Source organism: Spodoptera frugiperda, chromosome 8, assembly GCF_023101765.2.
Source record: "Spodoptera frugiperda isolate SF20-4 chromosome 8, AGI-APGP_CSIRO_Sfru_2.0, whole genome shotgun sequence".
Classification (NCBI taxonomy): Eukaryota; Metazoa; Arthropoda; class Insecta; order Lepidoptera; family Noctuidae; genus Spodoptera; species Spodoptera frugiperda.
In genome coordinates this window covers 5,196,738-5,210,081 of record NC_064219.1, presented here as the reverse complement: position 1 = coordinate 5,210,081, position 13,344 = coordinate 5,196,738, and the positions used below count along the sequence as shown (strand labels likewise).

The window sequence follows — 13,344 nt, the reverse complement described above, 5'->3', positions numbered from 1 at the left end:
ATTGCAGTTAAAAGGAGAAATGTCTAGTCAGGTGTTACTACCAATGCCGGCTGGCGTAGAAACCATTTACCAAGCGGAATCGAGGTTGAAAGAAAGGTAAAAGAATTAAATAACTCCTCTTATGAAATATTAGTAGATTAAAATTGACAAATAATTACATGCGCTTGTTTTATTGCGTGTTGTAGCGATGGAGAAGATGTAGACTTGTATTTGAAAACCAACATAGAGGGAGCTATAATAAAATGGACGCAACAGGTTCATGATTTATTGGCACAGGATTCATACATTGGTGAGTAGTCTAAGGCATCTTGTACACACACGGTTTTTCGCCGTAAAAATCTACGGTTAATTCGCCGTGTGCAGGCACGGTCGTCAGTGTTGTATGGATCACTATGGAAGCATGTAAACGTGCAAGGAGGTAAACTGTACTGTGTACTGTGGTGTGCTAACACACTGCACGGTTGAAAAACCGTGACGTGGACAAGAGGCCTAATGCTTTAACTGTAGGTGCAGACAGTTGTAATATACAGAGAAGTCAGTCATTAGAATGGTTTGTTTTTTTTTGTGTGAGGTCGTATTATAGCTTATTTAGGTGTTAATCACGCTTTTGAAGTTGCTAGATGGATATCATAGTGTTTTATTTTTCACTACTTTGATCTTGTTATCCTAACAATTTGACATGTTGTACACAGCATTCAAAAGAACGAAATTTCCCCTACCGAGTGCGGATATGGATTTCTACCAACAGCGGCTGAAGAATCTAGAAGGTATATACTCACAACTGCGGGACCCTCGGGTCAAGAGGATGGCTCATTATCTGGAGGACACGAAGAGCGTGTACCTGAACTGCTTCAAGACTATGCTTACCAACGTGGTTGCTGGTGAGTGCTAATTTCCACACCTGCTTGTAGTACTTATCTTATTCGTGTGATGATATTTTTTTTTACCTAGAAGAGTCTTACCAAGTACAACGTCCTTGCTTCCTATGGGTTCTAATTCTTATGTCTTCTAGATTTATGATGTGCCAAGCATTGGCGGTGGGTGGTGAAGAGTTTTTATTTATTTTATAAATATTTGTCGAACTTATCACTACATAGTATAGAACCAAGTCGTTTTCTCTGTCCATATGCCCCTTTGTATGCTTAAATCTTTAAAATTACGCAACGAATTGTGATGGGTTTTTTTCTAATAGATAGAGTGATTCAAGAGGAAGGTTTATATGTGTAATACACGCATAAAAATCACCATTGCACCCATGCGAAATTGGGGCCGGTCGATAAAGTTGAGTAGCTTAATTTGGGAAATATCATGTTGTACTTTCCAGCTATAGTGGAATGTCGTGATATATACGTGTATCAGAGACCTTTGCAATCACACTTCGAAACATTTGAAGCGACAGAATTCGTTGACGGAAAGCATTTGATCAGACCGATGCTCCACTGCATCGGACTACTGTGGGGCAATTCTAGATACTTCTGCAGCGTCGAGAAACTTATTCGTAAGTATACATTTAAAGAAAAATGACAGTATAACATAGTTATTCATAGATTCAAGATAAAATATTCTAGATATCTTCAACATTATAGTAGGTACTAGCTTCCGTCCGCGACTCCGTCCGCGCGGATGTCGGTCTTCGTGTGGAAGTCTTATTTCTCCATTTTGAGTAACTCTGACAATGACATCTTATAAATATCTATTGGACCCAAATACGGCGAGGCCCATAATAATTAAGGAGATCCCTCTATTGAGCTACTGCTGTTGAGCAGAATAAAACTGAAAAATAATTTTTTTTTCTACGTATTTTTCCAGGATAAAAAGTAACCTATTTTATGCCCAGGATAATAAGGTATAATTATACCAAGTTTCATCGAAATCGAACCGTTAGTTTTCACGTGATGCCTTAACATACAGACAGACAGACAGACAGACAAAATTTTTTTTAATCACATATTTGGGTTTGGTGTCGATCCAGTAACACTCCCTGCTATTTATTTTTTCAATATTTTCAATGTACCTACAGAATTGACCCTTCTACAGATTTATTATATGTATAGAATAGATAGATACCTACATAGTTATAATGATAATAGATTGATCCGTTACCTATATATTTTTACTAACAGCTTTGCTTCGTGAAGTATGCAACCTCGTAATACAGCAAAACTCAAACTGTGTCGATCCCCCGACAATATTCCAAGGAGAGCCCGACGAACAACTGATTAAGATCAGAAAGTCTTTGAGCATTTTGAATCATTTCCTGTAAGTAATATTTTGGCAATATTATTTATAATATACTTTTCCTACATTTTTATTGCCAGTGCCTAAGTAATATAATTGTGTCGTAAAGTGCAAACTACCAAAGTATACTATTGCTAATTGGATAGTAGTTCTTGTCATTTTTGTAAACCAAGACCATGCAAGGAAATTTGGTACATAATATTTTCTAACACCCTCTAGTGAGACGTACGAGATGAACCGGGATAAGGTGAACACATTCTTCCCTCAAGGGGTGATGCCAGTGCGCTGGTCTTTCGATTTCGACCGCGTCTTCAAACGGTTCAATATATACATGAAGCGATTGAAAATGATCGAGAGTATACTAGAGTCTACTGTAGAAATTCTGAAGTTGGAAAAAGTTGAATTTTGTGGCCTAAGAGGCAAGATATTGAGTACCGAATGCATGAAGGTAAGGATGTCAAATTATCCACCCTTGTGATTATTATTTTAGTTTTAGATAACGAAGCAGTGCGTTATACAGCTAACCATTAGGCTTTTGTATACTCTCAGTTTGTAATTTTCTATTATAAGTTTGTAGTATTTAATTAGCGAGATGATTGCGAACTATTTTTACAGGTGTTAGATGATTACTCGTTAAAATACGGTCATTTGGGTAACATAGCATATGACCCGGCGGACCCAGAGGATGATTCATTCTTGGTGGACTATGAGGCTCACATGGCGGTGCTGGACGATGTAGACCGACGACTAGCGTCTTTGTTCACACAAGGGCTTGACGAGTGCCATAATCTAGAGCACTTCTTTAAGGTATCCGTTTCAAATTTACATTAAAAGAGAAAATGAAAATAGTTGTAAACTTGAGTTCTTTCTTTCTTTAAAAACGTAACGTTAACGTTTAAATAATGAATGCATGATCAATAATAGGTATAAATCTGGTAAAAAAATAATACTTCCTCATCACCTTAGGGGACGGTCAGTCAGTAAGATTAATATTTATTTATTCGTGTTATTCATACAGTTTTTCCAAATCATTGGAGACCTTTTTCACCGGCCTATAATCAAGAATGAATTGAAACCAAAGTTGCCCAGGTTACTTGATTTCATGCACGCTAACTTGGATGCTGTCAAAGAAATTTTTGACGAAGAAATGGCGGTGAGTTTACCTAAGCGTTTTACGATACTTAAACATTAATTCTTAGTTAAGATACATAATGATGTTTGGACGACAAATTCGATAAGAAGGAAGTAGTAATTTTGGTTCATTTTGGAACTCTACACATAATTTTCTTCGTCTTGTTTTGTACAGAAATTAACCAAAGGGCCAGAACGACCGATGGTGGATCCCTATCTACCACCAGTTGCTGGTATGCTCTGGTGGATTCACAAACTTCGCAGGAGGATTCAGGCTCCTATGGAAGATTTTATTATGTTTGAAGATCCGTAAGTACTTTTTTGATGATAGTATTAATAATACTAGTGAGACAACATTTTGTATCTCACAAGTACGTTATTTCTGTTAAGGTTTTTAATCTCCTGAAGGAAAAATTGTGGCGACATTCTTCTTTTAACAAAATTCATTCAAATCCTATTTTATCTTTTAACAAGTTCTTTGTTTAACACTTTGCCTTTATTTCACATAATATTTTATTTTTCAGTATAATAGAATCAGAATACGCGTTATACATGAAACAGAAGACCAATGAAATGCTGGGCCACCTGAACGTGGCTGAGGACAGACAGTTCAAGGCGTGGTGTGCTACTGTACCTGGTATCTGCAAGACTCACCTTGCCAAGAATCTTATATACCGAGATCCACCTTTTGTTCGCAATAACTTCAGTCCTGAGGTTGGTATTTTACACGTATTTAAATAATTTCATAATATGTGTTTGGGTAACCAACACCCAAAACAAACTTTTGATAGTCAAATTGTACGCCATTATTTAATTTTTGCAGCTTGCAATGTTACTGCGGGAAATACGTTACATGAAATATTTGGACAAGCAAGGCATCCCTCAGGAAGGTTTGGATCTCTACAACAGAAATGAGAAGTTACAGGTGAGTAGGATCGAATGTGTTTTGCGATGAAAAAGGAATAATTTGTACTGCATACAAAATAGGCCTGATAAGTTGTAGTAGATCATTATCAAAATTGTGAAACACTACAACGTGATTTACTGCTGTATGAGTCTTCAAAACCCTCAGTAATATCAGAGCTTTGAATAGTACCTAATGGATAGCGAGCCTCATTACTTCCCAAAGTGGTGGCTGTGACTTTCTGTTATGTAACGAAATACTTCTCTTTCGTTAATTATTATGTTATCGCCTTACTCACGTGATGTTTTGACGAGGAACTCGACTAGTTTCAAGCCATGCTAGAGGCTCAAATTTATGAGCAGCATTCCGCGAGCCTCTAGCATGGCTTGAAACTTAGTATGTCTCACGAAAGTTACAACTTCTCTTTCGTTTGTCAGTATGACATGAACCGCCTGAACCGGGCGATTGCGTGGTACAATGCGATCCGTGAGGGCAGCCACGAGACGGAGGTGGCTCTCATTGAGAAGGAGATATCTGCTATCGACCAGTTACTGGGCGTCGGCGTCGAGCAACTCACTTGGAACGATGACTGTGAGTTTTGAGACATGTAACAAATAATTCTATTGTAACGTTTCCTTGATACTACTTTAATTCCAAAATATTTGGGTTCACCCGGTTGGTCCTTATAAAGTATACGTTTCTATTTTCATTCTCCATGATTATCAGTCATTAACAAAAATTAAAATCGTACAGTGCCCTTCGCGTCCAGTATAATAATGCTTTCAGGGTGTTGATGGGGCTGCCTCGCTTCTGTAGTGCGTCTGGGATGTTTGCAGAAATGCGTGTAGATTGCTTTTACACATTAATGCGTAAAAGATGTGCGTCTCTGGTGCGCAGGGTGCGGGCCAGTCCCAGCGGCATCCTGGGCATGATTGCTGATAGGCTGGACTGCTGCATAGTTAATCGTTGCTCCAGTATCTCAGCTGGATTGCTGAAGCGATGATTGATTGTGTTAGTTTTACTATAATTTGCTTGTGTTGTGTATTTGTATCATGTGAATTTATCTGTGTCGCTAACATAGTTGTAAGGTTCATTGTTACTAACACTAATTGAGTCACTGTTACTCGTAATAAAGATTATTAATTAATTAATTAATTAACTATTACATCGTAAGCTCCCTTTGTTGTGACCGAAGTTATAATAAAAGAAATTTACTATATGCCTGATATTGGATTACTTACTACGAGAATTTTGTTTTTACTGAAATTACACACTCATCTAAAATAGAAGCTTATTGGAAAACTCAAACTTTGTTGTTTTATTCGGAACTGTACAGTTACTAATTGGATGGCGGAAGTGTACACTGCGATAAACACGCTGCAAGAGCGTGTTCTGACTGCTCAGAACAACGTGAAGCGAGGGTTGGCCCACATCGCGACGTGGGGCGACATACCATTGCATAACCGCAAGGCCAACCCTGATAAACTAGAACTGCTCGCTGTGAACGAACGGCATAGGAGATTCTTATATAGGTACCTATAAGTCATTTATAATTTTCAATAATAATAATAGTATTCGTTAAATATTTACGAGATCACAGATTTCTCAATCATTAGGAAGGCATACGAAGTGCCAACGCCAACTGCATAGAGGATTATTATTTAGATAAGTTTTAAATAAATGGAGATGCAAATATTATGTGTATACATTACTTTGTATTATTGTGACATGTCCAACACAACATCTTCAAATGGTTTTTTTTGCAGGAGAAACGATATCCTTGCAAGCCATAAAGAGTTCCAAGAAATATTGAAAGACAATTATAAACTGTTCTTCAACATAAAGGATGAATCTGAAGAGGTAACATACATTCAACAATTATAATATATGTATTTATAAAACTAGTGAATTATTTTATAGTTTGTCACTAGTCAGCCGGAGTACAGTGTGGCCATTGTAGTTTGTTTGTTTGGATGAAGTCAGGTCTTTTATCTGCATATACAGGGTGTCCCTGAAGTCGACGTCCAACAGGCACCAGACGATCGGCAAGGTTCCAACTGTTATCAGAAAAATATAAAAAAAATTCTATGTCTTACAGTTTTTAAATTACAGTAACTTATATGTGTTATCCACGAAAAAGTACACCCTGTGCCAGTCTTTTGACTCTTGTTGCTACAAATCTTTATTTTTTCGTCTGCAGTCTTACTTACATTATCCTGAATAGTGCTCCAGTAATATGGAATCATAAATTCTTAGCCAACTGCTTTAGATTGGAAAACATTGTTAGTTTTAGAGGAACCGAATACTCTGAATAAATTTTTCACCTTACTTTAAGTGATTGTACTGAATAAATTATGTATGGCGCTAGTAGTGGCAAATTTCACCAAAGTTGGCGCATTTAATAAGGATTATAAAATGGTATAGCACTTTGCACATTTTTTCTTAAATTCGGCACAAAAAAATATTTTTCAAAGAAACTCCGTTTCGATGAATTTATTTGAACATACTAAAATTTCTTCTAGTGTACTCAAATCATACGTTATAACCTCGTAAGCACTAGACAACACTTTGCACACGATTTGTTGTCATCATGTTGAAAATCAGCGAGGATCTCTTGTCAAAATACATTGTCTGTCTACTCATGATTTCGTTCGCAGCATTCTTCGACAATATTATCGCTACACGAACTGGTGTTGGGCATCTCGAGCTATCATACTCAGGCTACGGCATTTTAGCTTCAGTTAGTTCATTTAAAACTGACAATGTTTTCCAATCTAAAGCAGTTGGCTAAGAATTTATGATTCCATATTACTGGAGCACTATTGAGGATAATGTAAGGAAGACTACAGACGAAAAAATTAAGATTTGTAGCAACAAGAGTCAAAAGACTGGCACAGGGTGTACTTTTTCGTGGATAACACAAAAGTTACTGTAATTTAAAAACTGTAAGACATAGAATTTTTTTATATTTTTCTGATAACAGTTGGAACCTTGCCGATCGTCTGGTGCCTGTTGGACGTTGATTTCAGGGACACCCTGTATATAAAAAAATTTGAATATAACAATGACCTTATTGTACCATAGGATCAAGGAGAAGAAGAAACTTTGGAAGAAATAGACGAATCTACGTTAGATGACGATGAAAGGGCAGCAAGGGCTAAAAAACTTGAAGAGCTTGAAATAAAGCGCGAGGAAGCACGTTTAGCTAGAGAGGAGAGGGAAAGAGAGAAGGCAATAAAAAATCAGATTAAGTTCGAAAGACGAGAGGCTCGTCGGTTAAAGAGAGAAATAAAAGCATTTGAAAAGGCTGAGAGAGATGCTCGACGAGCTGAAGGTAAGTAGTACATGATCTTGATCAAAAAACCTTTTTTCGAAGAAATTTGCTTTGCCGTACCCATGGTTTCTTTGATAAGTCAAGTTGTGACGGCAACATAGATTTTTTTGTTAGCAAACAAGTCACCTGATTGTAAGCGATCAGCGCCGCCCATGAATACAATTACTTTACCCTCGGGTGTAAACAGAGCCAACTGGGATTTACAAGTTTTGTATACTTATTACCTATGTTATCTGTATGGCTTAGGTGAGGAGGTGGACTCGCCTGCTGAGGAAGTGGTAGAGGTAGATCCCGAGGAATTGGCTGATATTGAAGAAGAAATGCGGGAATTGGAGGAAGAGGCTTTCAGAGCATCGCGTTGGCCGGCCTATGTGAAATACGTGGACTCGCTTGTAATTAATTTTCTTAATATCTCTTTTATGAATATCTGCTGAATATCAATCTGTCGGCTTCTATTTTTCCTGAGAAATGTAGCCCGGGTCTTTTCAAGGTCAGAGTAAATGGGTAGGTACTTTCAAAGTCTGTTTGCTTCATCTTCGGACACATCTTCGCTTCGCCGTCCAGGCCAAACTTTTGATTTGTCAACGTTAAAAAAAAACAATTCCAAATACTAAAAAGAGTTCAATACTCTTACTCTCTTACAGCCAGTTATGTTTTAACTTGCAGGTTTCTCGTCAAATAATGAAAGCTGTACAAACTAGTTTGAACTTGTTTGAGAAACAGACTGACTTGGAGAAGGGTCCAAGGGTGGCGTTTATGGAAGTAATCGCTGAACTTCGAGATCCAGGTACATTTGTTACGTTAACATGATTTTGAAGGATACATATAGTGGAGAGTAGACTATATTATGTTAGTTGTGGTTTGCGTCCGTGCTAGGTTGGGAAAAGGATTTTATCTAGATTTGTAACATTTTAAAACGTGTTTTTAGTTGGTACCTGATGTTTTCATTTATAAACATACACAGCTACATAGCTCAAGTGTCGTTGACAAAGTGTTTTCTATAGTGGTTACGATTAATGGTTTCTACATGTGTTTTTCTGTCAACCTCTACGTGATTCAAAGTGAAATTATGATTAATGTTATTACATAATTCGCTTTCTTTTGATAAACACCGTGTTAATATTAATATAATTTCAGATATTTATTTCGCTCCGTCTCTGGATGTGATGGAAGAAGACGGTCTCTTCTATACTCTGATGGAAATGATGAAGGATATGTTCCTACAGACCACACTGTTTCCTAGGATAGACCCGATTGTACCCATAGCTTCTTATGAAGGTACGTCTTTACACACATTTTTTAATTAAGAAAACGTTTAAGTAGCGAGCATGGTATGAAAGGTGCGAACATGCTAGGTTGTGATTGGATGAAAGCTATCATTCAGTATTGTGAAATAATGGACATTTTTCTTGGCCGTGGTCTCTTCTATACTCTGATGGAAATGATGAAGGATATGTTCCTACAGACCACACTGTTTCCTAGAATAGACCCGATTGTACCCATAGCTTCTTATGAAGGTACGTCTTTACACACATTTTTTAATTAAGAAAACGTTTAAGTAGCGAGCATGGTATGAAAGGTGCGAACATGCTAGGTTGTGATTGGATGAAAGCTATCATTCAGTATTGTGAAATAATGGACATTTTTCTTGGCTGTGGTTTTTTTTATTACTTAACTGACGGACTAAATTGATTTTGAATTTTCATACCCCATCATTTATCTTATCCCGATTTTAGTGTAGTAAAAAATATCCTTTTTGTTTTTCTCTAGTTTATTTTATAATAGATGAAAGTTGAAGTTTTCCTTTCCGTTTTCGTAGATGATTTAATTGGCGAGGATGCTATGATTGATTTGTACCATGAAATGCTGAAGAGAATTGAAAACAGTATTAACGACATCGCTCAGTACGCATCGGTATGTAATATTTTATCTCACGTAACAAAGTTGTATACGACTACTTAAGTGGTCGCAAGTTATCATTTGCCTACAGTATAGCATAAGCGCACATATTTCACGTAATAAGACTGCACGGTTGGTGCGGTGGCTGGGCAACCGGCTGTCGAGCAACGTTTAGCTGGTTCGATTTCCGCACGGAGCAACTCTTTGTGTGATCCGCAAATTGTTGTTTCGGGTTTGCGTGTGATGTGTCTGTGAACTTGTATGTTTGTAAACGCAACCACGATACACGAGGAAATCCTAGAGTGGGGCAACGTAGGTTGGATTGATCCTAGGTGTGATTACTAAATTTCTGCAAAGTTTTATTTTTTAACTTTTGTAATTCATAAATTCTATTAGTTGATCAATTTACACTTGCAAGTAAACGTTAGTTCTATTTTTCTTAAGAAATATGAGAAGTACACGCCTCTGTGGACAGAAGACAGACAAGAAGCTCTGCATGCGTTCTTGAAGTACGGCAGATTCATACCACCAGAAGAATTCGATAAGTATAGATTCGAAAATCAATGTGATCCTCCAGAGGTTAAACCTACCTTAGAACAGTATCAGGCAGAGGTAAGACTTAACTTTATTTACCTTTTAATGCAAAATATACACTCGTGTTTCGTCATTTCAAGTGATACGGCTGCTGTGCAACGTTTAGCGGGTTAGATTCCACAACTCTGTGTGTACCACAAATTATTGTTTCGGTCTGGGTGTCATGTGTATGTGAACTTGTATGTTTGTAAACGCACCCACGACCCAGGAGAAAATCCTAGAGCGGGCAATGTTTTTTTAAAAAAATATTTTTTTTTACGTTATGAAATTGTCACTACTAATAGGTACGTAGTCAAAATGAGTACTTGTAAGAGATTCGTTTTGCACAAGCGCCAATTTAAAGACCAATAGAACCAAATGTTTTTATATAAAGTTTTTTTTATGTTTATTAAAATACATATGGTTGAAAGAAAGAATATAAAATTGTAGATAGACAAGTACAATGCAATGTACGACGAGGTGGCGGCCCTACCTTCCGAGTATCTATGCAACGGTTGGCTGAGGCTAGATCTCAAACGGCTGAACCAGGCGATCATGAACATTATATGCAAGTGGAGCAATCTTTTCAAAGAGAATTTGAAAGACCATGTGCATAAGAGGTAATTATTTTTCTGTTAAAATGAGCTTTATGTGTTATCTTTATGGTTGATATTAAAAGTTTGATGACCATAAAATTATTGAGTATCGAATTGAAATATCTTTATAATCTTATTCCTTATGTATATATGCTTGATAAGTTTTAAGTAGTGACATAGCTCGTATTTTCTAGACTAATAAATCAAATTTTATTGAGTATTCATCCAAACATGCTTTAGAATTGATACTAATTTATCGATTTTTCGACAAATAATCTATTGAGTACATTTTTAGTTTGGATGACCTTCAAGAGTTCATAGCGTATGCATCGAAGGCTTTATCAGTGGAACTAGCAGAGGATGACTACGATGGCTTGCTCAAAGTGATGGGGGTGCTGAACGAGGTGCGAGCTAAGATGGATGCCGACACCGATCATATGTTTGAACCACTCAGAGACATTATAGATGTGCTCAAAGAATATGGCGTTGAGTTCCCAGAGGAAACGTATGAACAGGTAATGTTGTTTATGGATTAAGTCTATTGTGTCTTTTATTGTTGATTTATTGGTTTTTATGACCAAAAAGTGGTTAACTCGAAAAACCCGTTGAAAAGAAAAAATTGTAACCTGGTCTGAACGTAAGTATAAAAATACTGATTTGATTAAATTACAAAAAATATTTACACCCATAGCCCTATCTATGTTATTATTGAATACGTTCACACCTTGTATGTTCTCATTTTAACGCTTTCGGGACCTCAGGGCGAGACGAAACATAAGTATTCTGTATACACGTTGGTAAGCATTACAATATGGAATGATAATCACATGCACTATGCTTATAACGCACCCAAAGCTACCTAAGCGAACCTAAGTCCAACAGTTTTTTCGTAAACCCCTCCCGTTTACAAATAGTACTAAAATTATACCCGACCATGCTTAAAGTTTTTATAACTTTAGATGTTGTAACTGTTGTAACCCATTTTACAAATGCGTTTACGGTCACGATTGATTTACACTGTTATATCTGTGATATAATATCTGTTTCCCATTAGCTGGATGTATTGCCTGAGAAATGGCGTAACTTGGTGAAGCAAGCGACGGTAATGAAGAACACGGTAGCACCGCTGCAAGCCGCCCAGGCCGCACTCATCGCCAAGCGAGTGGCACTCATCAATCTACGGCTCAACATGTACAGGGAACAGTTTAAGACTAAAGAGGTAAATATTATGTTAATTAATCATAGTATCTAAGTACACCTAGAAGGTAAGTATATGAATAAACTGTTGTGAATTGAATATGTGTTTGCTAGAAAACGTAGGTTTAATTATCTTATAATCAAATTATTGAGCATTATACGTAAAACTAGTTCATCATTAAAAATTAAACTTTTCAATAAACTAAAATAAATACCCATTCTTTTTGATCACACAAATTATGTGGGAAAAGTTACAACCCAATCAAAAAAGAAAATTACGTACGCTGAAGGTACAACGCTATTTGTTCATTTTGATGTAAGTACATAACTATAAAATAAAAGCCTTCTCCATCCCGCGTACAATCTTACTTCTCTACACATTATGCTATCCTAGTAACTTCGCACGAATTCCTGAAACGTAGTCGCTACGACGTCACGCTCTACGTCACACAGCCCGTAGTTACGACTTCAATGCTACGAGATCGTTCATACAAAGTGCTAAAGTTCTCTATAAAGCATCTCCCTTTGGTTTATGTTGTCCTAGTACATTCGCTCGCTGTTCCGACGGTTTTCGAACAATTACGTCACCGTAAACGTCACTGCGTCGTAGCTACGACTCCCATCTATGTCGCGCGTCGTTGCTACGAGTTTCGTCGCTCGATGTTACTACGCTTTGACTGTTTTGGTTTTGGAAAATGGTTTAATGATGTTGGCAAAAATATATGAATATCTTCTTATTTTTTATAGAAAGTTTATTTATGTCATATTTTGTTTAGTATCGAGAATGTAGCTCTAACACACCTCCACAACAATCCACAATAAATGAGACAGCAATACGCACATCGAATCTCTCACACTCACAATCAACACGTTCAAAGGGTGGGTTTGTGTGTGTGATTAGGGGCGGGATGTTTCCGCCCTCGCAAATATCGCGAGATGAATCTGCACACTCTTGTCCGTTTATGGACTCCTAGTACTTTGTACCAAAATGTTGAATACTTCCGCAATTGTTGCGTCATTTTATGACATCACTGGGCAACAGAGATGAGTTATTGGCATACTTTATGACGAAAGTAGGATCGTGCTACGATTCTCCTTGCTTACACGTGGCATCCAACGAATAGAGCTCTTTAAGGTTTTGCTAGCCTGGTAAACTTGACCGAATCACTGAAACGTTACTACGCGTTTCCAAGGGCAACGCTCCGTCGGTTGCTACGGTGCTACGGCGCTACGGAGTTTGCTACGAGTATCAACTTCGTAGCTGCTACGAGTATCAACTTCGTAGCTGCTACGAAGAAATTGACTTTAATTAATAATGCATTGATTATAACTTGTAATGGATTCGATAAATAATTACTTAACACTATTTTAATTATGATAACATTATTCTTTACTGTCAATATGTGATATTAAAAACGCAACATAATTTAATTAAAATTTTCTAACAAGGGCATTTTCCACGTTTCTGTCAT

At 37.1% G+C, this 13,344-nt stretch overlaps 1 protein-coding gene across 2 annotated transcripts in view; it reads left to right on the top strand.

The window, feature by feature from the left end:
- The window catches only part of LOC118275938 (dynein beta chain, ciliary-like), a 42,680-nt gene that overhangs the window by 3,547 nt on the left and 25,789 nt on the right, over window positions 1-13,344 (top strand). For both annotated transcript variants that reach the window (XM_050695263.1, XM_050695265.1), the window contains exons 5-27: window positions 8-96; window positions 186-289; window positions 693-881; window positions 1,325-1,498; window positions 2,124-2,259; window positions 2,458-2,686; window positions 2,854-3,045; window positions 3,257-3,391; window positions 3,545-3,678; window positions 3,894-4,083; window positions 4,193-4,294; window positions 4,711-4,864; window positions 5,610-5,805; window positions 6,040-6,133; window positions 7,358-7,607; window positions 7,854-7,999; window positions 8,274-8,394; window positions 8,745-8,885; window positions 9,427-9,521; window positions 9,951-10,118; window positions 10,530-10,699; window positions 10,971-11,190; window positions 11,730-11,894. In XM_050695263.1, the coding sequence (XP_050551220.1) occupies window positions 8-96; window positions 186-289; window positions 693-881; window positions 1,325-1,498; window positions 2,124-2,259; window positions 2,458-2,686; window positions 2,854-3,045; window positions 3,257-3,391; window positions 3,545-3,678; window positions 3,894-4,083; window positions 4,193-4,294; window positions 4,711-4,864; window positions 5,610-5,805; window positions 6,040-6,133; window positions 7,358-7,607; window positions 7,854-7,999; window positions 8,274-8,394; window positions 8,745-8,885; window positions 9,427-9,521; window positions 9,951-10,118; window positions 10,530-10,699; window positions 10,971-11,190; window positions 11,730-11,894 (3,594 nt within the window). The remainder of the gene's footprint in view (window positions 1-7; window positions 97-185; window positions 290-692; window positions 882-1,324; window positions 1,499-2,123; window positions 2,260-2,457; window positions 2,687-2,853; window positions 3,046-3,256; window positions 3,392-3,544; window positions 3,679-3,893; window positions 4,084-4,192; window positions 4,295-4,710; window positions 4,865-5,609; window positions 5,806-6,039; window positions 6,134-7,357; window positions 7,608-7,853; window positions 8,000-8,273; window positions 8,395-8,744; window positions 8,886-9,426; window positions 9,522-9,950; window positions 10,119-10,529; window positions 10,700-10,970; window positions 11,191-11,729; window positions 11,895-13,344) is intronic.